Consider the following 24,869-nt stretch of genomic DNA (forward strand, 5'->3'; position numbering starts at 1 on the left):
ATATCCCCCCCAGGCACCCATATACCCCCCCAGTGCCCATATATCCCCCCAGCACCCCAATATCCCCCCCAGGCACCCATATACCCCCCCAGTGCCCATATATCCCCCCAGCACCCCAATATCCCCCCCAGGCACCCATATACCCCCCCAGTGCCCATATATCCCCCCAGCACCCCAATATCCCCCCCCAGGCACCCATATACCCCCCCAGGTGCCCATATGACCCCCTCCGGCACCCATGTACCCTACCAACACCCCAACACCCCCTCCTGGACACCCATATACCCCCCCCGGGCACCCACAACTCTCCCAGCACCGATATGCCCCACCCCAGGCACCCATATACCCCCCCAGGCACCCCTGTATCCCCCCAGCACCCCAATATCCCCCCCAGGCACCCATGTGACCCCCCACAGGCACCGATATACCCCCCAGCACCCTGATATCCCCTCCCAGTCACCCATATATCCCACCAGCACCCATATATCCCTCCAGCACCCCCATATCCCCTCCCAGGTAGCCATATATCCCCCTAGTACTCCGATATCCCCCCCAGGCACCCTAATATCCCCTCCCAGGCACCCATATATCCCACCTGTCACCCTGATATCCCCCCAGCACCTCTATATCCCCCCAGCACCCCAATATCCCCTCCCAGGCACCCATATGCCCTCCCAGCACCCCTATATCCCCCCAGCACCCTTATATCCCCCCCCAGGCACCCATATACCCCCCCAGGCACCCATATATCCCCTCCCAAGGACCCATATCGCCCCCAGGCACCCCGATATCCCCCCAGGCACCCCGATATCCTCCCAGCACCCCAATATCTTCTCCCAGGCACTCATATCCCCTCCCAGGCACCCTTATATCCCCCCAGCACCCCAATATCCCCCCCAGGCACCCATATGTCCCCCTAGCACCCCAATATCCCCTCCTAGACACCCATGTATCCCCCTAGCACCCCCATATCCCCTCCCAGGTGCCCATATATCCCCCCAAGACCCCAATATCCCTTCCCAGGTGCCCATATACCCCCCCGGCACCCATCTATCCCCCCAGCACCCCAATATCCCCCCAGGCACCCATATATCCCCTCCTAGGGACCCATATACCCCCTGGCACCCATCTATCCCACCAGCACCCCGATATCCCCCCCAGGCACCCATATATCCCCTCCTAGGGACCCATATACCCCCCCAGCACCCCAATATCCCCCCGGCACCCATATATCCCCTCCTAGGGACCCATATACCACCCTGGCACCCATCTATCCCCCCAGCACCCCTATATCCCCTCTAAGCACCCATATATCCCCTCCTAGGGACCCATATACCCCCTGGCACCCATCTATCCCACCAGCACCCCGATATCCCCCCAGGCACCCATATATCCCCTCTTAGGGACCCATATACCACCCTGGCACCCATCTATCCCACCAGCACCCCGATATCCCCTCCAAGCACCCATATATCCCCTCCTAGGGACCCATATACCCCCTGGCACCCATCTATCCCACCAGCACCCCGATATCCCCCCGGCACCCATATATCCCCTCCTAGGGACCCATATACCCTCCCGGCACCCATCTATCCCCCCAGCACCCCGATATCCCCCCAGGCACCCATATATCCCCTCCTAGGGACCCATATACCCCCCGGCACCCATCTATCCCACCAGCACCCGGATATCCCCCCCAGGCACCCATATACCCCCCAGCCCCCATATACCCCCCGAGCTCCCAGCTCCCCCCCCAACCCCCACATATGCGTCACCATCCCCCCGCAGGGTCCCCATGTCCCCCCCCATCTTGACCCTGGCATCCCCACGTGTCCTATCCCCCCCCCATCCCAGCTTCGGGGTCCCCGCGTCCGTGTCCCCCCCCCCCGCCGTGTCCCCACGTCCCCCGCGGGAGCCGACACACGTAGAAACGCGGTTTATTGGTGACAGAAGCGGGTCCGGGGGGACCATGCGGCAGCGGGGGGGACGTCAAGCCACTCACGACGATCGCGGGGACGGGGACAGGGACGAGGCGGGGGGGTTATTGCTACTGAGAGAGGGCGGTGGGGGGGTGGGGGGAGCATGATGCCACGGGGCCCAGGCGTCCGGGGCTTTCCAAGCGCCTCCTCCCACTCTGCATGGCCCGGATGCCTGGGCTCCCCGGGTTTTTTTTTTTGGGGGGGGGGGGGGGCTCAACCTCACTATCAGCCACTGGAGAATCCACCCTGGCGCCGGGGTGGGGGGAAGCGGTTCCTGCTCTAACCACAACGCCCCGCAGCCCTCTGGGAGGGAGCCCAGGCGTCCGGGCTCGTCCCCCTCCACCCCCTTCTTGGGAGTGGGTGGACCCCAGCCCTGCCCCAAAGCCCCCTCTGCCCATTCCCCCCCCAGTAAAGCCTGACACCTCCAGACCAGTATAAACCACTTCCCCACCACCACCACCACCAAGTTGTGACCAGTTTAGGAGCATCCGTTACTGGCGGATGTCGGTCTGCCCCCCGCCGTTAGACTGCGGGAGGGAGGGCTGACGTGGCCGTTCAGGTGCCGACCTATCCCTGTGGGTGTAGTCAGTAGGTTCCAGGGTGAACAGCCCAGAGGAACGGGGTTACGGGAGGTCCCTGGCAGAAATCGGTCTCCATTGTAATCAGTAGGTTCCAGTGTGAACAGCCCCAAACAGGGTTTAGGGGGTCTGGCACCGACTTTCCCTCATAACTGTAATCAGTAGGCTCCAGAGTGAACAGCCCAAAAACGGGTTGGGGGAGGCCCAGAGGGTTTGGGGGAGGCATGGCATCAACTCACCCCCCATAACTGTAATCAGTAGGTTCCAGACTGAACAGCCCCAACAGCATGGAGGGGGTGGGAAATTGGGGGGGGGGGGCCTGGCATCAACTTACTCCCCATAACTGTCATCAGTAGGTTCCAGAGTAAACAGCCCAGAGCAAAAGGGTTAGCAGGGTTAGAGAAGGGGGAAGGGGTGTCACATCACTTCTCCCCTCGCTGGGGAGGGGGCGGGGGACAAGGCACTGGGTGGGGGGGGGACCCGGGGACAGCGGGGGACAGCGTGGCGGCGGGGCGGGGGGGTTAGGACTGCATCTCGGCTCGCAGCATCCAGGGGAACCAGCAGCAGAAGAGTAACCTGGGGGGGGGGGGACACAGAGATGGCACCGTGGGTGGGGGGACGCTGTCCTGTCCCCCCCCCCCCACCAGCTGCCGCCACCCCGGGGTGGCCTTTCCCCACCGCTGTTGGGGGGGGGGTCGTCCCCGCGCGCGGGACCCTCACCTGGAGAGGGAGCTCTCTGATGCGATGTCCTTGGGGGTCCGCACCGCCGGGAAGTTGCGCTTGGGCTGTGACACTGCCGGGGGGGGGGACACAGGGACACCGGGGGGGGGATATGGGGACACCAAGGGGGGGGGAGACAGGGACATCGGGGGGGGCATGGGGACATCGGGGGGGCATGGGGACACCGAAGGGGGGACACGGGGACATTGGGGGGGGCATGGGGACATTGGGGGGGGCATGGGGACACCGAGGGGGGGGACATGGGGACATCGGGGGGGCATGGGGACATCGAGGGGGGCATGGGGACACCGAGGGGGGGGACACGGGGACATTGGGGGGGCATGGGGACATCGGGGGGGGCATGAGGACACCGGGGGGGGGACACGGGGACACCGAGGTGGGGGGACATAGGGATGGGGGGGGGACACGGGGACACCGTGACACGCCGACCCTGGTGTCCCCCTCCCCCAATTTGGGGAGCGAGGTGGGGGGGGGGGATCTGCCCTGGCCAATCAGCACCAGGGTTCTCCACCAGCTGGCCAATCAGCAGGGGCGGGATCTCCCCCCCCCCATGGTGTAGGGTGCTAGAGCAGCCAATCAGCACAAAGTGGCCCTTCCCGCAGGCCAATCAGGCGGCCCCGCCCCCTCCCAGTGCCCCCAGTCCCCCCCACGTACTGGTGACCTGATGGACCTTCTTCTCGGAGCCGCCGTCCCCCGGCGCGTCCTTGGGGCCCCCGATCCTGGGGGGACAGAGCCGGTGGCACCGCGGGGACAGAGCCACCGCCCCCCACGTCCCCCCACGTCCCCCAAACCCCACGTCCCTCCAATGTCCCCATGTCCCCCAATGTCCCCAATGTCCCTCCAATGTCCCCAAGACCCCTCCCATGTCCCCATGTCACCTACATCCCCCATGTCCCCAAGACCCCATATCCCACGTCCCTCCAACGTCCCCATGTCCCCCATGTCCCTCCAATGTCCCCATGTCCTCAATGTCCTTCCAATGTCCCCATGTCCCCCCACATCCCCCATGTCCCTCCATTGTCCCCAAGCCCCCATGTCCCCCCAGGACCCTCCAACGTCCCCAAGCCCCCATGTCCCCCCAGGACCCTCCAATGTCCCCAAGCCCCTCATGTCCCCTGATAGCCCTCCAACGTCTGCATGTCCCCTGCATCCCCCATGTCCCTCCAAAGTCCCCAAGACCCCATGTCCCCCCACAGCCCTCAACGTCCCATCTCCCTCCAATGTCCCCATGTCCCCCCACATCCCCATGTCCCTCCAACGTCCCCAAGCCCCCATGTCCCCCCACAGCCCTCAACGTCCCATCTCCCTCCAATGTCCCCATGTCCCCCCACATCCCCCATGTCCCTCCATTGTCCCCAAGACCCCATGTCCCCCCACAGCCCTCAACGTCCCATCTCCCTCCAATGTCCCCATGTCCCCCCACATCCCCCATGTCCCTCCAACGTCCCCAAGCCCCCATGTCCCTCCACAGCCCTCAACATCCCATCTCCCTCCAATGTTCCCATGTCCCCCCACATCCCCCATGTCCCTCCATTGTCCCCAAGACCCCATGTCCCCCCACAGCCCTCAACGTCCCATCTCCCTCCAATGTCCCCATGTCCCCCCACATCCCCATGTCCCTCCAACGTCCCCAAGCCCCCCATGTCCCTCCACAGCCCTCAACGTCCCATCTCCCTCCAATGTCCCCATGTCCCCCCACATCCCCCATGTCCCTCCATTGTCCCCAAGACCCCATGTCCCCCCACAGCCCTCAACGTCCCATCTCCCTCCAATGTCCCCATGTCCCCCCACATCCCCATGTCCCTCCAACGTCCCCAAGCCCCCCATGTCCCTCCACAGCCCTCAACGTCCCATCTCCCTCCAATGTCCCCATGTCCCCCCACATCCCCCATGTCCCTCCATTGTCCCCAAGACCCCATGTCCCCCCACAGCCCTCAACGTCCCATCTCCCTCCAATGTCCCCATGTCCCCCCACATCCCCATGTCCCTCCAACGTCCCCAAGCCCCCATGTCCCCCCACAGCCCTCAACGTCCCATCTCCCTCCAATGTCCCCATGTCCCCCCACATCCCCCATGTCCCTCCATTGTCCCCAAGACCCCATGTCCCCCCACAGCCCTCAACGTCCCATCTCCCTCCAATGTCCCCATGTCCCCCCACATCCCCCATGTCCCTCCAACGTCCCCAAGCCCCCCATGTCCCTCCACAGCCCTCAACGTCCCATCTCCCTCCAATGTCCCCATGTCCCCCCACATCCCCCATGTCCCTCCATTGTCCCCAAGACCCCATGTCCCCCCACAGCCCTCAACGTCCCATCTCCCTCCAATGTCCCCATGTCCCCCCACATCCCCATGTCCCTCCAACGTCCCCAAGCCCCCATGTCCCCCCACAGCCCTCAACGTCCCATCTCCCTCCAATGTCCCCATGTCCCCCCACATCCCCCATGTCCCTCCATTGTCCCCAAGACCCCATGTCCCCCCACAGCCCTCAACGTCCCATCTCCCCCCAATGTCCCCATGTCCCCCCACATCCCCATGTCCCTCCAACGTCCCCAAGCCCCCATGTCCCCCCACAGCCCTCAACGTCCCATCTCCCTCCAATGTCCCCATGTCCCCCCACATCCCCCATGTCCCTCCATTGTCCCCAAGACCCCATGTCCCCCCACAGCCCTCAACGTCCCATCTCCCTCCAATGTCCCCATGTCCCCCCACATCCCCATGTCCCTCCAACGTCCCCAAGCCCCCCATGTCCCTCCCATGTCCCTGCAATGTCCCGAGGTCCCCCATGTTCCCCCATAGCCCTCCAATGTCCCCAAGCCCCCATGTCCCCCCACATCCCTCCAACATCCCCAAACCGCCAAGTCCCTGCAATGTCCCCAAGCCCCTCATGTCCCCCCCCATCCCCCATGTCCCTCCAATGCCCCCAAGCCCCCATGTCCCCCCAGGACCCTCCAATGTCCCCAAGCCCCTCATGTCCCCTGATAGCCCTCCAATGTCCCCATATCTCCCACATCCCCCAGGTCCCTCCAACGTCCCCAGGCCCCCATGTCCCCCCAGGTCCCTCCAATGCCCCCAAGCCCCTCATGTCCCCTGATAGCCCTCCAATGTCCCCATATCTCCCACATCCCCCAGGTCCCTCCAATGCCCCCAAGCCCCCATGTCCCCCCAGGACCCTCCAATGTCCCCAAGCCCCTCATGTCCCCCGATAGCCCTCCAATGTCCCCATATCCCCCACATCCCCCAGGACCTTCCAATGTCCCCAAGCCGCCACGTCCCCCCGCGTCCCGCCAGCGCCCGCAAGCCGCCCGCGTCCCCCCGGGTGGCCGGGTCCCCGCGCCCCGGCGTCACCTCTGCACGCGGGAGGGGGGCGCGAAGACCCCGTGCTTGGGGGCGCAGCTGAAGTAGCGGACGCCGAAGACGGAGCCGTCGTGTTTGCCCGCCGCCGCCTCCAGCTCCACCCCGAACCAGTAGCCTGCGGCCAGCGTCAGCGGGGTCCCCGGGGGGGGGACACGCGGGGGGACGCCGGGGGGGCGCCGGGGGGGGGACGCCGGGGGGTGGACGCTGGGGGCTCCAAGGGGGATGTTGGGGGGACATCGGGGGGACGCCGGGGGGACACTGGAGGGGACACTGGAGGGGATGCCGGGGGGACGCTGGGGGGACACTGGAGGGGACGCCGGGGGGGATGCTGGGGATACAGGGGACACTGGGGGGGGACAGCAAGGGCTCCAAGGGGGATGCCGGGGGGATATCGGGGGGACGCCGGGGGGACACTGGAGGGGACGCCGGGGGGGCGCCGGGGGGGGGACGCCGGGGGGTGGACGCTGGGGGCTCCAAGGGGGATGTTGGGGGGACATCGGGGGGACGCCGGGGGGACACTGGAGGGGACACTGGAGGGGATGCCGGGGGGACGCCGGGGGGACACTGGCGGGGACGCCGGGGGGGATGCTGGGGATACAGGGGACACTGGGGGGGGACAGCAAGGGCTCCAAGGGGGATGCCGGGGGGACATCGGGGGATGCCAGGGGGACACTGGAGGGGACACCGGGGGGGATACCAGGGGGACATCGAGGGGATGCCGGGGGGGACGCCAGGGACCCCAAGGGAGATGCCGGGGGGACACTGGGGGGACGCCGGGGATACAGGGGACACCGGGGACCCTGAGGGGAACTGCTGGGGGGACACCGGGGGGATGCCAGGGATACGGGGGACACCGGGGGGGACACTAGGGACCCCGAGGGTGACGCCAGGGGGCCACTGGTGGACACCGAGGATACAGGGGACACCGGGGACCCTGAGGGGGACGCTGGGGGGACACCGGGGGGATGCCAGGGGGACACTGGAGGGGACACAGGGGACCCTGAGGGGGATGCTGGGGGGACACCGGGGGGACACCGGGGGACACTGGAGGGGACACTGGAGGGGACACCGGGGACCCTGAGGGGGATGCTGGGGGGACACCGGGGGGACACCGGGGGACACTGGAGGGGACATTGGAGGGGACACCGGGGACCCTGAGGGGGATGCTGGGGGGACACCGGGGGGATGCCAGGGGGACACTGGAGGGGACACCGGGGACCCTGAGGGGGACGCTGGGGGGACACCGGGGGGACACCGGGGGACACTGGAGGGGACACTGGAGGGGACACCGGGGACCCTGAGGGGGATGCTGGGGGGACACCGGGGGGATGCCAGGGGGACACTGGAGGGGACACCGGGGACCCTGAGGGGGACGCTGGGGGGACACCGGGGGGACGCCGGGGGACACTGGAGGGGACACTGGAGGGGACACCGGGGACCCCGAGGGGGACGCTGGGGGGACACCGGGGGGATGCCAGGGGGACACTGGAGGGGACACAGGGGACCCTGAGGGGGATGCTGGGGGGACACCGGGGGGACACCGGGGGACACTGGAGGGGACACTGGAGGGGACACCGGGGACCCTGAGGGGGATGCTGGGGGGACACCGGGGGGACACCGGGGGACACTGGAGGGGACATTGGAGGGGACACCGGGGACCCTGAGGGGGATGCTGGGGGGACACCGGGGGGATGCCAGGGGGACACTGGAGGGGACACCGGGGACCCTGAGGGGGACGCTGGGGGGACACCGGGGGGACACCGGGGGACACTGGAGGGGACACTGGAGGGGACACCGGGGACCCTGAGGGGGATGCTGGGGGGACACCGGGGGGATGCCAGGGGGACACTGGAGGGGACACCGGGGACCCTGAGGGGGACGCTGGGGGGACACCGGGGGGACGCCGGGGGACACTGGAGGGGACACTGGAGGGGACACCGGGGACCCCGAGGGGGACGCTGGGGGGACACCGGGGGGATGCCAGGGGGACACTGGAGGGGACACAGGGGACCCTGAGGGGGATGCTGGGGGGACACCGGGGGGACACCGGGGGACACTGGAGGGGACACTGGAGGGGACACCGGGGACCCTGAGGGGGATGCTGGGGGGACACCGGGGGGATGCCAGGGGGACACTGGAGGGGACACTGGGGACCCTGAGGGGGATGCTGGGGGGACACCGGGGGGATGCCAGGGGGACACTGGAGGGGACACTGGAGGGGACACCGGGGACCCTGAGGAGGGTGCCAGGGGGATGCCAGGGGGATGCCAGGGGGACACTGGAGGGGGACACTGGAGGGGACACTGGGGACCCTGAGGGGGATGCTGGGGGGACACCGGGGGGATGCCAGGGGGACACTGGAGGGGACACTGGGGGGGACACCGGGGACCCTGAGGAGGGTGCCAGGGGGACGCCAGGGGGATGCTGGGGGGACACTGGGGGGGAACCCAGGGACCCCGAGGAGGATGCCGGGGGGACGCCAGGGGGACACTGGAGGGGACACTGGGGGGGACACCGGGGGGAACCCAGGGACCCCGAGGAGGACGCCGGGGGGACACCAGGGGGACACCGGGGGGGACGCCAGGGACCCCGAGGAGGACACCGGGGGGACACCAGGGGGACACCAGTGGGGACACCGGGGGGACGCCAGGGACCCCGAGGGGACACTAGGGGGGACATCGGGGACACCAGGGAATACCAGTGGGATGCCGGGGGGGGACGCCGGGGGGGACACCAGGGGGGACGCCGGGGGGACCCCAGGAGATGGCCGAGGACACGCGGGGGCAGACCAGAGGGACATGGGGACACGGAGCGGACACAGGGACACGGGGGGGGTCCCCAGGGGTCCCCGGGGGGGTCCCAGGAGGGGTCTCGGGGGGGTTCCTGGGGGAGTTGGGGGGTTTCCCAAGGGGGTTGGGGGGGGTCCTGCAGGTGTTCCTGGGGGGGGTTGAGGGGGGTCCCGGGGGGGTTCCCCAGGGGGTCTCCTGGGGGGGGTCTCCTGGGGGGGGTGCTGGGGGGGTATCCCAGGGGGGTGCACAGGCGGGGTGCCCGAGAGGGGTCTCCCATGGGGGTCTCCTAGGAGGATCTCCCATGGGGGTCTCCCGAGGGGGTGCCCAGGGAGGTGCCCGAGGGGGTCCCCGCAGGGGGGTCTCCCGGGGGGGTCTGCCGGGGGGGTGCCTGAGGGGTTGCCCGCAGGGGGTCTCCCGGGGGGGGCTGGGGGGGTCTCCACAGGAGGTACCGGGGGGGTCCCCACAGGGGGTCTCCCGGGGGGGTGCCCGAGGGGGTGTCCGGGGGGGGTGCCCAAGGGGTTCCCTGCAGGGGGTCTCCCGGGGGGGTCCCCGGGGGGGTGCCCAAGGGGGTCCCCGCAGGGGGTCTCCCGGGGGGGTCTCCAGGGGGGGTACCGGGGGGGTCTCCAGGGGGGGTCTCCCGGGGGGGTCTCCCGGGGGGGTGCCCAAGGGGGTCCCCGCAGGGGGTCTCCCGGGGGGGTCTCCAGGGGGGGTACCCAAGGGGGTCCCCGCAGGGGGTCTCCCGGGGGGGTCTCCAGGGGGGTCCCTGCAGGGGGTCTCCAGGGGGGGTCTCCAGGGGGGTCCCCGCAGGGGGTCTCCCGGGGGGGTCTCCAGGGGGGTGCCCGAGGGGTTGCCCGCAGGGGGTCTCCCGGGGGGGTGCCCAAGGGGGTCCCCGCAGAGGGTCTCCCGGGGGGGTCTCCAGGGGGGGTCTCCAGGGGGGTCCCTGCAGGGGGTCTCCCGGGGGGGTCTCCAGGGGGGTCCCCGCAGGGGGTCTCCCGGGGGGGTCTCCAGGGGGGGTCTCCAGGGGGGTCCCCGCAGGGGGTCTCCCGGGGGGGGGCTCACCGGGGGCGAAGTCGGTCTTGCCGTAGAAGCGGGCCCGGCCGGCTTTCTGCCCGGCCACCAGCACGGCGTCGCCCGGCTCCACGCGCCGCCCCTCGCGGTCCAGCCACGCCCCCGGCCCCGCCCCCGGCCCCGCCCGCTTCCGGGAGGCTGCGCGATGGGGCGGGGCTAGCGCCGGGCCACGCCCCTCTGCACCAAGCCACGCCCCCCACATGCACCACGCCCCTCTGCGGGGGGGGGATCAGCGAGGTGGGCGGGGCTATGCGCGGCCACACCCCCCTCACAACAATAGGGGTGTGTGTGGGCGGGGTTTAGGGGTGGCCACGCCCTTCTCACCATTAGCCCCACCCACCTTAGCCCCTCCCAGGGACCTGCCTGGGTAAGGATGGGTGGGGCTAAAACTGGCCACGCCCCCGCTCTAGCCCCACCCCCATCCTGACCCCATCCCTGTTGTTATGGGTAGGTGGGGCTACATGTGGCCACGCCCCCTGCTCCAGCCCCACCCCGACCCCGCCTCCCTGGGACTTGCCTGCATGTGGGTGGGCGGGGTTTGGAGTGACCACACCCCCATCTAGCCCCACCCTCCCTAGCCCCATCCTTAACCCCGCCCCTTCGAGCCAACACACGGGTGGGCGGGGTTTGTGGTGGCCACGCCCCCCACTCCAGCCCCACCCACCACACCTCCCAGCCAGCCAATCCGGAGGCTCCCCGCTCTCCCCTCCCCTCCAATGAGCACACAGCGGGGGGGCGGAGCCCCGGGGAAGGGCAGAGTAAAGGGGATGAGCTGAGTCCTGACCCCCTCCACCCCCACCCGCCGGGGACCCAGGCGTCCGGGTTGGGGAGGGGGCCCAGGCGTCCGGGCCGTACCTCTCTTGTCCTTGCGGGCCTTGGCGGGGGGGCGGGCCGGGGGTCCCGGAGGGGTGCGGGGGGGGGACGGTGCCGGGGGCTGCTCCTCCGCCTTGGAGATCTTCGACACCGAGGCGAAGATACCTGCGGGCGGGCGCCGTCAGACCAGTCCGGACCAGTATGCACCAGTCCGGACCGGTACTGACTAATCCAGGCCAGTCTGCATCCATACAGACCACTCCGGACCAGTCTCGACCAGTCTGGACCAGTTTGCATCCATATAGACCTGTCTGGACCAGTATGGAGCAAAATAGACCAGTCCAGAGCACAGACCAGTATGGTCCAGTCCAGACCAGTACGGACCAGTACAGGTCAGTATAGATTGGTATAGACTGGTAAGGGCCAGTCCAGATCAGTATGGACCAGCATGGACCAGTATGGCCCAGGATGGACTCTGATGGACCATTCTGATCCAGTATGGACCAGTATGGCCTAGGATGGACTGGGATGGACCATTCTGACCCAGTACGGACCATTCTGACCCAGTATGGACCAGTATGGCCTGGGATGGACTGGGATGGACCATTCTGACCCAGTACGGACCATTCTGACCCAGGATGGAGTGGGATGGACCATTCTGACCCAGTATGGACCAGTAGGGCTCGGGATGGACTCTGATGGACCATTCTGACCCAGTATGGACCAGTAGGGCCCAGGATGGACTCTGATGGACCATTCTGACCCAGTATGGACCAGTATGACGCAGTATGGAGTGGGATGGACCATTCTGATCCAGTATGGACCAGTATGACCTAGGGTGGAGTGGGATGGACCATTCTGATCCAGTATGGACCAGTAGGGCCTAGGATGGACTGGGATGGACCATTCTGATCCAGTATGGACCAGTATGGCCTGGGACGGCCTGAGATGGACCATTCTGACCCAGTACGGACCATTCTGACCCAGGATGGAGTGGGATGGACCATTCTGACCCAGTATGGACCAGTAGGGCCCGGGATGGACTCTGATGGACCATTCTGACCCAGTATGGACCAGTAGGGCCCGGGATGGACTCTGATGGACCATTCTGACCCAGTATGGACCAGTAGGGCCCGGGATGGACTCTGATGGACCATTCTGACCCAGTATTGACCAGTAGGGCCCAGGATGGACTCTGATGGACCATTCTGACCCAGTATGGACCAGTAGGGCCCGGGATGGACTCTGATGGACCATTCTGACCCAGTATTGACCAGTAGGGCCCAGGATGGACTCTGATGGACCATTCTGACCCAGTATGGTCCAGTAGGGCCCGGGATGGACTCTGATGGACCATTCTGACCCAGTATGGACCAGTAGGGCCCGGGATGGCCCAATATGTCCCGAGATGGCCCAGTACAGACCAGTATATCCCACCATACCCAGTCTCTCCCTGCACCCCCCTGCCTGGCCCAGTATGTCCCAACGTGACCCAGGGCGACCCAGGGAGCGAGGTGGCCCAGCCCCGCCCCCGCCCCCCGGGGGCCCAGGCGTCCGGTACCTTGCTTGGGGGGGCAGATGAAGTAGCGGACGCCGCCGACGCTGCCGTCGTTCTTGCCCTCGGGCTCGTCCAGCTCCACCCCGGCCCACTGCCCGCTAGCGAAGGCCGTGGTGCCGCAGAACCGCAGCGTCCCCACCTGGCCGGGGAGGGGGGGGACACAGGGCTGGGGGTCAGCCCCACGGCGCCCGGGTCCCCTATGGCGCGTAGGGGTCCACCCCGGTGCCGGCCACCTACTGCTAAACCCTGCCGGGGGCATGGTGTCAGCTCACGCCCCAGCACTGTAATCAGTAGGTTCCAGAGTGAACAAGCCAAATTGAATTAGGGGGGTGGAGGGGGGCTGGTATTAACTCACTCCTCCTGACCGTAATCAGTAGCTTCCAGAGTGAACAGCCCAATAGTGAATCAGGGGGCTTGAGGGGACTGGGATGAACTCATGTCCCAGAAATGTCATCAGTAGGTTCCAGAGTGAACAGCCCGAAACAGGCTTGAGGGTGGGTGGATTGGGATGTGGGTGCTGCTGCACAGGGTGCTGCAGGGCACTCTGCACCCCTGGGACCCCAAGACCGCCCCTAATTCACCCCCAAAAAAACCCTCATGCACCCCAAATACACCCCTAAACCCCCTGTGCATGCTGCACAGCCTCATGCAGCAGCTTGCCTGGGTGCTGGGTGCAGTCGTGTCGGGTGCTCCGGGCTGCCCTGCACCCTTGGGTGCCCCCTGCACCCCAAATCCCTAATGCACCCCAAACCGCCCCAATGCACCCTACAACCCCTCAAATACACCCCTAAACCCCCTATGCATGCCGCACAGCTTCATGCACCAGCTTGCCTGGGTGCTCCAGGTCGGGTGCCCCAGGGTGTCCTGCACCCTTGGGTGCCCCCTGCACCCCAAACCCCCCAAATGCACCCCTAAAACCCTCCAATGCACCCCTAAACCCCCCATGCACCCCAAATACAACCCAAAACCACCCATGTACGCCGCACAGCTTCATGCACCAGCTTGCCCGGGTGCTGGGTGCAGCCATGCCGGGTGCCCCAGGGTGTCCTGCACCCTTGGGTGCCCTCTGCACCCCAAATCCCTAATGCACCCCAACCCCCGCAATGCACCCCAAACTCCCCCAATACACCCCCAACCCTCCTCCAAACACCCCCCCACCCCCCCCCGGGCGGCGAGCGGCGGGGGGCACCTTGTCGGCGCCGTGCAGGCGGACGCGGTCGCCCAGCTGGAGGCCGAGGCAGAGGAGGGTGAGGGTGCCGGGCAGGTTGTCGTAGTTGGGCAGGGTGACGCGGGGCAGGCTGCAGCTCAGCGGCACGGCGTCCAGCAGCAGCCGGCGCAGCTCGCGGGCCGCCAGCGCCGCCTCCGCCTTGTCCAGCGCCATGTCCGTCGGGTCCGGCACCACCTCGGCCGCCACCTGGCCCTTGCTGTTCTGGGGGGGGGGGTGGAGGGGGGTGATGGGGGGGGCCTAGGGCCATGGGGACATCTGGGGGGGTCTGAGGGTCATGGGGACATCTGGGGCACCTGGGCGTGCTGAGGGTCATGGGACCATGGGGACATCTGGGGGGGGCTGAGGACCATGGGGACATCTGGGGCACCTGGGCGTGCTGAGGACCATGGGACCATGGGGACATCTAGAGAACCTGGGGGTGCTGAGGACCATGGGGACATCTGGGGGGGGCGTAGGGCCATGGGGACATCTGGGGCACCTGGGGGTGCTGAGAACCATGGGACCATGGGGACATCTAGAGAACCTGGGGGTGCTGAGGACCATGGGGACATCTGGGGGGGGCGTAGGGCCATGGGGACATCTGGGGCACCTGGGCGTGCTGAGGGTCATGGGAACATCTGGGGCACCCAGGGGGGCTGAGGACCATGGGGACATCTAGAGAACCTGGGGGGGCTGAGGACCATGGGACCATGGGGACATCTAGAGAACCTGGGGGTGCTGAGGACCATGGGGACATCTGGGGGGGGGCGTAGGGCCATGGGGACATCTGGGGCACCTGGGGGTGCTGAGAACCATAGGACCATGGGGACATCTAGAGAACCTGGGGGTGCTGAGGACCATGGGGACATCTGGGGGGTCGTAGGGCCATGGAGACATCTGGGGCACCTGGGGGTGCTGAGAACCATGGGACCATGGGGACATCTAGAGAACCTGGGGGTGCTGAGGACCATGGGGACATCTGGGGGGGGCGTAGAGCCATGGGGACATCTGGGGCACCTGGGGGTGCTGAGAACCATGGGACCATGGGGACATCTAGAGAACCTGGGGGTGCTGAGGACCATGGGGACATCTGGGGGGTCGTAGGGCCATGGAGACATCTGGGGCACCTGGGGGTGCTGAGAACCATGGGACCATGGGGACATCTAGAGAACCTGGGGGTGCTGAGGACCATGGGACCATGGGGACATCTGGGGGGGGTTGAGGACCATGGGGACATCTGGGGCACCTGGGCGTGCTGAGGGTCATGGGAACATCTGGGGCACCCAGGGGGGCTGAGGACCATGGGGACATCTAGAGAACCTGGGGGTGCTGAGGACCATGGGACCATCGGGACATCTGGGGGGGGCTGAAGACCATGGGGACATCTGGGGCACCTAGTGGGGCTGAGGGCCATGGGGACATCTAGAGAACCTGGGGGTGCTGAGGACCATGGGACCATGGGGACATCTGGGGCGTGCTGAGGGTCATGGGGACATCTGGGGCACCCAGGGGGGCTGAGGACCATGGGGACATCTAGAGAACCTGGGGGTGCTGAGGACCATGGGACCATGGGGACATCTGGGGGGGGCTGAAGACCATGGGGACATCTGGGGCACCTAGTGGGGCTGAGGGCCATGGGGACATCTGGGGCACCCAGGGGGGCTGAGGGCCAGGGGGTTTTGGGGGCACCCAGGGGTGCTGAGGAGACCAGCCCCCTCCTGGACCCTGATACCCCCCATCCCCTGATGCCCCCTGCTACCCCAACACCCCCCAGCACCCCAACACCCCCAGCACCCCAACACCCCTCAGTACCTCAACACCCCCCAGCACCCCAACACCCCCATACCCCAATCCCCAGTACCCCAATACCTTCCAGCACCCCCAAACCCCCCCATAACCCAATCCCCCAGTTAGCCCAACACCCCCCAGTACCCCAATATCCCCGGTACCCCAATCCCCCCCAGCACCTCAACACCCCCCAGTATCCCAATATCCCTGGTACCCCAACACCCCCTGGTACCCCAGTCCCCCCAGTACCCCAATACCTTACAGCACCCAAAACCCCCCAAACCCCAATACCCCTCAGTACCCCAACACCCCCCCAGTATCCCAATCCCCCCGGTACCCCAACCCCCCCCAGTATCCCAATATCCCTGGTACCCCAACACCCCCAGCACCCCAATACCGCCCCAGCACCCAGACCCCCAGCACCCCAGCCCCCCCAGCACCCCAGCCCCCCAATCCCCCCCAGCACCCAGCTGCCCCCAGCACCCCAATCCCTCCCCAGCACCCAGACACCCAGCAACCAGACCCCCCAGCACCCCAATCCCCCAGCACCCAGCCCCCCAGCACCCCAATACCCCCCCAGCACCCAGCCGCCCCCAGCACCCCAATCCCTCCCCAGCACCCAGACCCCCCAGCACCCCAATACTGCCCCAACACCCCAATCCCCCCAGCACCCCAATCCCCCCAGCACCCAGCCCCCCCCAGCACCCCAATACCCCCCCAGCACCCCAATACCCCCAGCACCCCAATCCCCCCCAGCACCCAGTCCCCCCAGCACCCCAATCCCTCCCCAGCACCCAGCCCCCCAGCACCCCAATACCCCCCAACACCCCAATCCCCCCCAGCACCCAGTCCCCTCCAGCACCCCAATACCCCCAGCACCCCAATACCCCCAGCACCCCAATACCCCCCAACACCCCAATCCCCCCCAGCACCCAGTCCCCCCCAGCACCCCAATACCCCCAGCACCCCAATACCCCCCAACACCCCAATCCCCCCCAGCACCCAGTCCCCCCCAGCACCCCAATACCCCCACCACCCCAATCCCCCCCAGCAACCCAATCCCTCCCCAGCACCCAGCCCCCCCAGCCCCCCGTCCCCCCCGCACGCAGCCCCCCAGTACCCGGAGCGCGGGGTCGGCGCCGTGCTCGAGCAGGCAGCGCACGGCGCCCAGGCACAGGTTGGAGGCGGCGATGTGCAGCGCCGTGCCGTGGCTGAAGTCGCTGCACGTCGAGTGCAGCACTGCGGGGCCCCGGCGTGCTGAGCCACCGCCGCTGGGGCCCAGGCGTCCGGGGGCACCCCAATCCCACCCGCGGGGAACCCGGGGCCCAGGCGTCCGGGGGTGCCCCAACCCCACCCGCACGGAACCGGGGGCCCAGGCGTCCGGGGGCGCCCCAATCCCACCCGCACGGAACCCGGGGCCCAGGCGTCCAGGCGCACCGCAACCCCACCCGAGCGGAGGACCCCGGGGGCCCAGGCGTCCGGGGGTGTCCCAATCCCACCCGCACGGAACCCGGGGCCCAGGCGTCCGGGGGCGCCCCAACCCCACCCGCACGGAACCCGGGGCCCAGGCGTCCGGGGGTGCCCCAACCCCACCCGCACGGAACCGGGGGCCCAGGCGTCCGGGGGCGCCCCAATCCCGCCCGCACGGAACCCGGGGCCCAGGCGTCCGGGGGCGCCCCAACCCCACCCACGGGGAACCCGGGGCCCAGGCGTCCGGGGGCGCCCCAATCCCACCCGCGGGGAACCCGGGGCCCAGGCGTCCGGGGGCGCCCCAATCCCACCCGCGGGGAACCCGGGGCCCAGGCGTCCGGGGGCGCCCCAATCCCACCCGCGGGGCACCCGGGGCCCAGGCGTCCGGGGGCGCCCCAACCCCACCCGCGGGGAACCCGGGGCCCAGGCGTCCGGGGGTGCCCCAATCCCACCCACGGGGCACCTGGGGGCCCAGGCGTCCAGGCGCACCGCAACCCCACCCGAGCGGAGGACCCCGGGGGCCCAGGCGTCCGGGGGTGCCCCAATCCCACCCGCGGGGCACCCGGGGCCCAGGCATCCAGGGGTGCCCCAATCCCACCCGCACGGAACCGGGGGCCCAGGCGTCCGGGGGCGCCCCAATACCACCCGCACGGAACCCGGGGCCCAGGCGTCCAGGGGCGCCCCAATCCCACCCACCCGCCAGGCACCCAGGGGCCCAGGCGTCCGGGGGTGTCCCAATCCCACCCGCGGGGAACCCGGGGGCCCAGGCGTCCGGGGGCGCCCCAACCCCACCCGAGCGGAGCACCCAGGGGCCCAGGCGTCCGGGGGTGCCCCAACCCCACCCGCGGGGAACCCGGGGCCCAGGCGTCCGGGGGCGCCCCAATCCCACCCGCACGGAACCGGGGGCTCAGGCGTCCGGGGGCGCCCCAATCCCACCCACCCGCCAGGCACCCAGGGGCCCAGGCGTCCGGGGGTGTCCCAATCCCACCCGCGGGGAACCCGGGGGCCCAGGCGTCCGGGGGCGCCCCAACCCCACCCGAGCGGAGCACCCAGGGGCCCAGGCGTCCGGGGGTGCCCCAACCCCACCCGCGGGGAACCCGGGGCCCAGGCGTCCAGGCGCACCGCAACCCCACCCGAGCGGAGGACCCCGGGGGCCCAGGCGTCCGGGGGTGCCCCAACCCCGCCCGCGGGGCACCCGGGGCCCAGGCATCCAGGGGTGCCCCAATCCCACCCGCACGGAACCGGGGGCCCAGGCGTCCGGGGGCGCCCCAATACCACCCGCACGGAACCCGGGGCCCAGGCGTCCGGGGGCGCCCCAATCCCACCCACCCGCCAGGCACCCAGGGGCCCAGGCGTCCGGGGGTGTCCCAATCCCACCCGCGGGGAACCCGGGGGCCCAGGCGTCCGGGGGCGCCCCAACCCCACCCGAGCGGAGCACCCAGGGGCCCAGGCGTCCGGGGGTGCCCCAACCCCACCCGCGGGGAACCCGGGGCCCAGGCGTCCGGGGGCGCCCCAACCCCGCCCGCGGGGAACCCGGGGCCCAGGCGTCCGGGGGCGCCCCAATCCCACCCGCACGGAACCGGGGGCTCAGGCGTCCGGGGGCGCCCCAATCCCACCCACCCGCCAGGCACCCAGGGGCCCAGGCGTCCGGGGGTGTCCCAATCCCACCCGCGGGGAACCCGGGGGCCCAGGCGTCCGGGGGCGCCCCAACCCCACCCGAGCAGAGCACCCAGGGGCCCAGGCGTCCGGGGGTGTCCCAATCCCACCCGCGGGGAACCCGGGGACCCAGGCGTCCGGGGGCGCCCCAAACCCACCCGCGGGGAACCCGGGGCCCAGGCGTCTGGGGGCGCCCCAATCCCACCCGCACGGAACCGGGGGCTCAGGCATCCGGGGGCGCCCCAATCCCACCCACCCGCCAGGCACCCAGGGGCCCAGGCGTCCCAATCCCACCCGCGGGGCACCCGGGGCCCAGGCGTCCGGGGGTGCCCCAATCCCACCCACAGGGCACCCCGGGGGCCCAGGTGTCCGGGCGCACCCCGACCCCAGCCGAACGGAGCACCCCGGGGGCCCAGGCGTCCGGGTGCCCCCCCTCCCCAGCGGAGCACCCCGGGGCCCCGGCGTCCGGGTGCGCCCCCCCGGCCCGGCGGAGCACCCGGGGACCCAGGCGTCCGGGTGCGCCCCCCCAGCCGAGCGGAGCACTCCGGGGGCCCAGGCGTCCGGGTGCGCCCCCCCAGCCGAGCGGAGCACTCCGGGGGCCCCGGCGTCCGGGTGCGCCCCCCCGGCCCGGCGGAGCACCCCGGGGCCCCGGCGCGGGGCGCACCCTGGGGGGCGGCGGCGCGCAGCAGGGTGCGGATGAGCTCGGGCACGTCGAAGTAGGCGGCGTAGTGCAGGGCGTTCATGTGGGTCCAGCGGCTGCGCAGCGTCGCGTCCCCCCCCAGCGCCAGCAGCCGCGTCGAGAGCCGCACGGCCGCCGCCGGGTCCCCTGCGCCCGCGCCCGCCCGTCACCCCGCCGCCACGCCCCCTCGGGAGCCCCGCCCCCTCGGGAGCCCCGCCCAGTCGTGCCGGCCCCGCCCCCTTCTGTAAGCCCCGCCCGCTTGAGTCAGCCCCGCCCCCATTGGAGCCCCGCCCGTTGGTGCCGGCCCCGCCCCTTTATGCAAGCCCCGCCCCCTCGTGTAACCCCGCCCCCCAATGAAAGACCCCGCCCCCATTGTAAGCCCCGCCTCCTGGTTCAAGCCACGCCCCCCCGGCACCAGTCCCACCCCTACGTGCAAGCCCCGCCCCCACTCTGGTGCCAGCCCTGGTGCCGGCCCCGCCCCCAGTGCAAGCCCCGCCCCCCCGGTGCAGCCCCACCCCCCGGGGAGCACACCCACGCCGTGGGCCCTCCCAGTGCAGCCCCACCCCCGAGGTAGCCCCGCCCCAGTGCAAGCCCCGCCCCCGCGGTAGCCCCGCCCCCGCGGCGCGCACCCACGCCGTGGGCCCCGCCCCCAGTGCAAGCCCCGCCCCCGCGGCACGCACCCACGCCGTGGGCCCCGCCCCCCCGCGGCAGCCCCGCCCCCCCGCGGCGCGCACCCACGCCGTGGGCCCCGCCCCCCCGCGGCAGCCCCGCCCCCCCGCGGCGCGCACCCACGCCGTGGGCCCCGCCCCCCCGCGGCAGCCCCGCCCCCGCGGCGCGCACCCACGCCGTGGGCCCCGCCCCCCGCGGCAGCCCCGCCCCCGCGGCGCGCACCCACGCCGTGGGCCCCGGCCCCAGTGCAAGCCCCGCCCCCCCGCGGCGCGCACCCACGCCGTGGGCCCCGGCCTTGCAGGCGTAGTGCAGCAGCGTCATGTCGGTGAGGCCGTCGCGGTCGTCCACGTGGCCGCCCCGGCGCAGGATCTGCCGCGGCCGCCGCTGCTGCACCGCCGCCCGCGGGCACCCGACCCCCCCCGGGGACCCCCCCACCGGGGACACCCCCCCCACGGGGATCCCCCCCGCACCGGGATCCCCCCCACCGGGGACACCCCCCCCGCCGGGGACACCGCCCCCCACCGGGACACCCCCCCGCCGGGGACACACCCCCACCCGGGACCCCCCAGCGGGGACAGCAGCCCCCAGGGACAGCATACCACCCTGGGGACACCCAGCACCCAGGGACACCCAACCCCCAGGGGCACCAGCACCCAGGGACACCCGGCACCCAGGGACACCCGGCACCCAGGGGCACCAGCACCCAGGGACACCAGCACCCAGGGACACCCGGCACCCAGGGACACCCAGCACCCAGGGACACCCAACCCCCAGGGGCACCAGCACCCAGGGACACCAGCACCCAGGGACACCCAGCACCCAGGGGCACCAGCACCCAGGGACACCAGCACCCAGGGACACCCAACCCCCAGGGACACCCAACCCCCCCAGGGGCACCAGCACCCAGGGACACCAGCACCCAGGGACACCCAACCCCCAGGGACACCCGGCACCCAGGGACACCCGGCACCCAGGGACCCCCCCAGCACCCAGGGACCCCCCAGCACCCAGGGACCCCCCCAGCACCCACCTCATTGCCGATGACGTCGATCTTGTGCTGCACCTGGGGCACCCACTGGCGCACGATGGCGAAGAGCTCGGGCACGGTGGTGCGCGGGTCGTACAGGATCTCCTGGCACGCCGGGTCGTTGGGGTCGAAGAAGGTGAAGGCTGGGGGGGGACACGGGGGGGGACACGGGGGGGACACGGCGGGGGGGCACGGGGTGACACCCGGCAGTGCACAACCCCATATCAGCCGCCGGAGAATCCCCACCCGGCTCCTCCAGGTCCCCACCATGGGGGTCTCCTACCCTGGGGGGGGGTTCCCTATGCCCCTGGGGGGGGTCCCTGTGCCCCTGGGGGGGTCCTTGTCCCCATGGGGGGGGTCCCTGTCCCCAAGGAGGGGACACAGGGTGACACCCGGCAGTGCACAACCCCATATCAGCCGCCGGAGAATCCCCACCCAGCTCCTCCAGGTCCCCACCATGGGGGTCTCCTACCCTGGGGGGGGTTCCCTATGCCCCTGGGGGGGTCCCTGTGCCCCTGGGGGGGTCCCTGTCCCCATGGGGGGGTCACCGTCCCCAAGGAAGGGACACGGGGGTGACACCCGGCGGTGCACAACCCCATATCAGCCGCCGGAGAATCCCCACCCAGCTCCTTCAGGTCCCCACCATGGGGGTCTCTTGTCCTGGGGGGGGTCCCTGTGCCCCTGGGGGGGGGTCCCTGTCCCCATGAGGGGGGGGTGTCACCATCCCCAAGGCCCTTCCAGCACCAAGTGGGGATTCTCTGCTGGCTAATATAAGGTTGTGCTCCCCCCCCCACCACCACCACCAATGCACCGAGTTGGCTCGGTCTCAGCCGCGCGGGGCCAGGTGTTGGGGTGTTGGGGGGGGGGGAACGAGGTCTCCTGGGTGGGGGGCGCCCGCGCCGCACTCACCGTAGTCCTTGGGCAGGGGGGCGGGGGCCGAGGGGTGCACCACGGGCTTCTTGCGGCGCTGGGGCGCGGGGCTGGGCGCCTCGGGGGGCTGCTCGCCCCCTGCGGGGGGGTCGCCGGCGCGCTCCTTCGTCATGCTGCCGCCTGCGGGGGGGGGGGGGGGAACGGACAGACGGACGGACGGACGTTGGGTCGTCGCCTCTGGGTGGGGGGGTTCTGATGCCGGGGGGCAGGGGGGAGTGGGAGGGCCCAGGCGTCCGGGTTTGCCACCCAGTCCGGCGTCCCTGCTCGGGATACGGGGTGGGGGGGGGCAGGAGCCGGGATGGGGGCACTGGGATGGGGGGACTGGGAGAGGGATGGGGCTGCTGGGATGGGGGGACTGGGATGGAGAACTGGGACGGGGATGGAGGTACTGGGATGGGGATGGTGATACTGGTATGGGGGGACTGGGAGAGGGATGGGGACACTGGGATTGGGGGGACTGGGACGGGGATGGAGGTACTGGGATGGAGATGGTGATACTGGTATGGGGGGACTGGGATGGGGATGGGGCTACTGGGATGGGGCTACTGGGATGGGGCTACTGGGATGAAGAACTGGGACATGGACGGAGGTACTGGGGTGGGGATGGGGCTACTGGGATGGGGGGACTGGGACGGGGATGGGGCTACTGGGATGGGGGGACTGGGAGAGGGATGGGGATAGTGGGATGGGGGGACTGGGATGGGGCTACTGGGATGGGGGCACTGGGATGGAGAACTGGGATGGGGATGGAGGTACTGGGATGGGGATGCTGATACCGGGATGGGGGGACTGGGATGGGGCTACTGGGATGGGGATGGAGGTACTGGGATGAGGGGACTGGGATGGGGATGGGGCTACTGGGATGGGGGGACTGGGATGGAGAACTGGGATGGGGATGGAGGTACTGGGATGGGGATGGTGATACTGGTATGGGGGGACTGGGAGAGGGATGTGGCCACTGGGATAGGGGATTGGGACAGGGATGCAGATATTGGGATGGGGATGGGGATACTGGGATGGGAGAGTGGGATGGAGCTGGGGCTGGGGATGGGGAGGAGGCGGCGAACGGAGCCGGGGATGGTACCGGGATGCGGGGCCCGGGGACGGTACCGGGATGCGGGGCCGGGGATGCGGGGCCCGGGGACGATACCGGGATGCGGGGCCCGGGGACGGTACCGGGATGCAGGGCCCGGGGACGGTACCGGGATGCAGGGCCCGGGGACGGTACCGGGATGCGGGGCCCGGGGACGGTACCGGGATGCGGGGCCCGGGGACGGTACTGGGATGCGGGGCCCGGGGACGGTACCGGGATGTGGGGCCGGGGGACGGTACCGGGATGCGGGGCCCGGGGACGCTACCGGGATGCGGGGCCGGGGACGGTACCGGGATGCGGGGCCCGGGGACGGTACCGGGATGCGGGGCCCGGGGACGGTACCGGGATGCGGGGCCCGGGGACGGTACCGGGATGCGGGGCCGGGGACGGTACCGGGATGCGGGGCCCGGGGACGGTACCGGGATGCGGGGCCCGGGGATGGTACCGGGATGCGGGGCCGGGGACGGTACCGGGATGCGGGGCCCGGGGATGGTACCGGGATGCGGGGCCTGGGGACGGTACCGGGATGCGGGGCCCGGGGACGGTACCGGGATGCGGGGCCGGGGACGGTACCGGGATGCGGGGCCCGGGGATGGTACCGGGATGCGGGGCCGGGGGACGGTACCGGGATGCGGGGCCCGGGGACGGCACCGGGATGCGGGGCCTGGGGACGGTACCGGGATGGGGGCCCGGGGGACGGTACCGGGATGCGGGGCCCGGGGACGGTACCGGGATGCGGGGCCTGGGGACGGTACCGGGATGGGGGGCCGGGGACGGTACCGGGATGCGGGGCCCGGGGATGGTACCGGGATGCGGGGCCCGGGGACGGCACCGGGATGCGGGGCCTGGGGACGGTACCGGGATGGGGGCCCGGGGGACGGTACCGGGATGCGGGGCCCGGGGACGGTACCGGGATGCGGGGCCCGGGGACGGTACCGGGATGGGGGGCCGGGGGACGGTACCGGGATGCGGGGCCCGGGGACGGTACCGGGATGCGGGGCCCGGGATGCGGGGCCGGTCCCGGCCGGGGGGGGGTCCCGGCGGCGGGGGGGTCCGGGGGGTCGCGACGCTCCGCGCCGCCGGTACCTGCAGGGCCGCGGCCGCCGGGGCTGGGCTCGGCCACGGCCCATGCGCGGCCCGCCCGGGGGAGGGGCGGCGCTATAGGGGCGGGGGCTGCGGCGCTATAGGCGCTATAGGGGCTGCGGGGGCGGGGCTGCGGGGGCTACAGGGGCTGGAGAGGGGCTAGAGGGGAGCTATAGGGGCTGGAGGGGCTGGAGAGAGGCTATAGGAGTGATAGGAGCTGGAGAGGGGCTATAGGGGCTATAGGGGCTGGAGAGGGGCTATAGGAGTGATAGGGGCTGGAGAGGGGCTATAGGGGCTATAGGGGCTGGAGAGGGGCTATAGGAGTGATAGGAGCTGGAGAGGGGCTGGAGAGGAGCTAGAGGGGCTGGAGAGGAGCTATAGGGGCTG

At 70.5% G+C, this 24,869-nt stretch overlaps 1 protein-coding gene across 2 annotated transcripts; it reads right to left on the minus strand.

The window, feature by feature from the left end:
* Positions 1–1,921: 1,921 nt before the first annotated feature.
* Positions 1,922–24,546, minus strand: CLIP3 (CAP-Gly domain containing linker protein 3). Of its 2 annotated transcripts, none has more exons than XM_068910245.1 (14): positions 24,486–24,546; positions 22,286–22,426; positions 21,380–21,519; positions 20,625–20,718; positions 19,666–19,827; positions 16,996–17,114; positions 14,070–14,309; positions 12,884–13,019; positions 11,365–11,487; positions 10,501–10,647; positions 6,644–6,767; positions 3,953–4,017; positions 3,278–3,350; positions 1,922–3,133 (listed from the first exon to the last, which is right to left on the minus strand). In XM_068910245.1, exons 2-14 carry the CDS (start codon positions 22,416–22,418, stop codon positions 3,079–3,081), a joined length of 1,611 nt encoding a protein of 536 aa, XP_068766346.1. In that variant the 5' UTR covers positions 22,419–22,426; positions 24,486–24,546; the 3' UTR covers positions 1,922–3,078. The 2 variants fall into 2 exon arrangements, with proteins under 2 accessions (XP_068766346.1, XP_068766347.1); XM_068910246.1 differs by lacking the exon at positions 24,486–24,546 and adding an exon at positions 23,391–23,418.
* Positions 24,547–24,869: the final 323 nt, after the last annotated feature.

Source organism: Struthio camelus, chromosome 16 (genome assembly GCF_040807025.1).
Source record: "Struthio camelus isolate bStrCam1 chromosome 16, bStrCam1.hap1, whole genome shotgun sequence".
In the NCBI taxonomy this organism is placed as follows: domain Eukaryota; kingdom Metazoa; phylum Chordata; class Aves; order Struthioniformes; family Struthionidae; genus Struthio; species Struthio camelus.

Excerpts from the sequence above, each read along its gene's own strand:
- CLIP3 (XM_068910245.1), bottom strand. The coding sequence starts at position 22,418 with ATGACGAAGGAGCGCGCCGGCGACCCCCCCGCAGGGGGCGAGCAGCCC. Across the intron at positions 20,719-21,379 it reads TCGACGTCATCGGCAATGAG|ATCCTGCGCCGGGGCGGCCA; the intron begins GTGGGTGCTGGG and ends CGGCCGCGGCAG. Across the intron at positions 3,134-3,277 it reads TCAGAGAGCTCCCTCTCCAG|GTTACTCTTCTGCTGCTGGT; the intron begins GTGAGGGTCCCG and ends CCCCCCCCCCAG.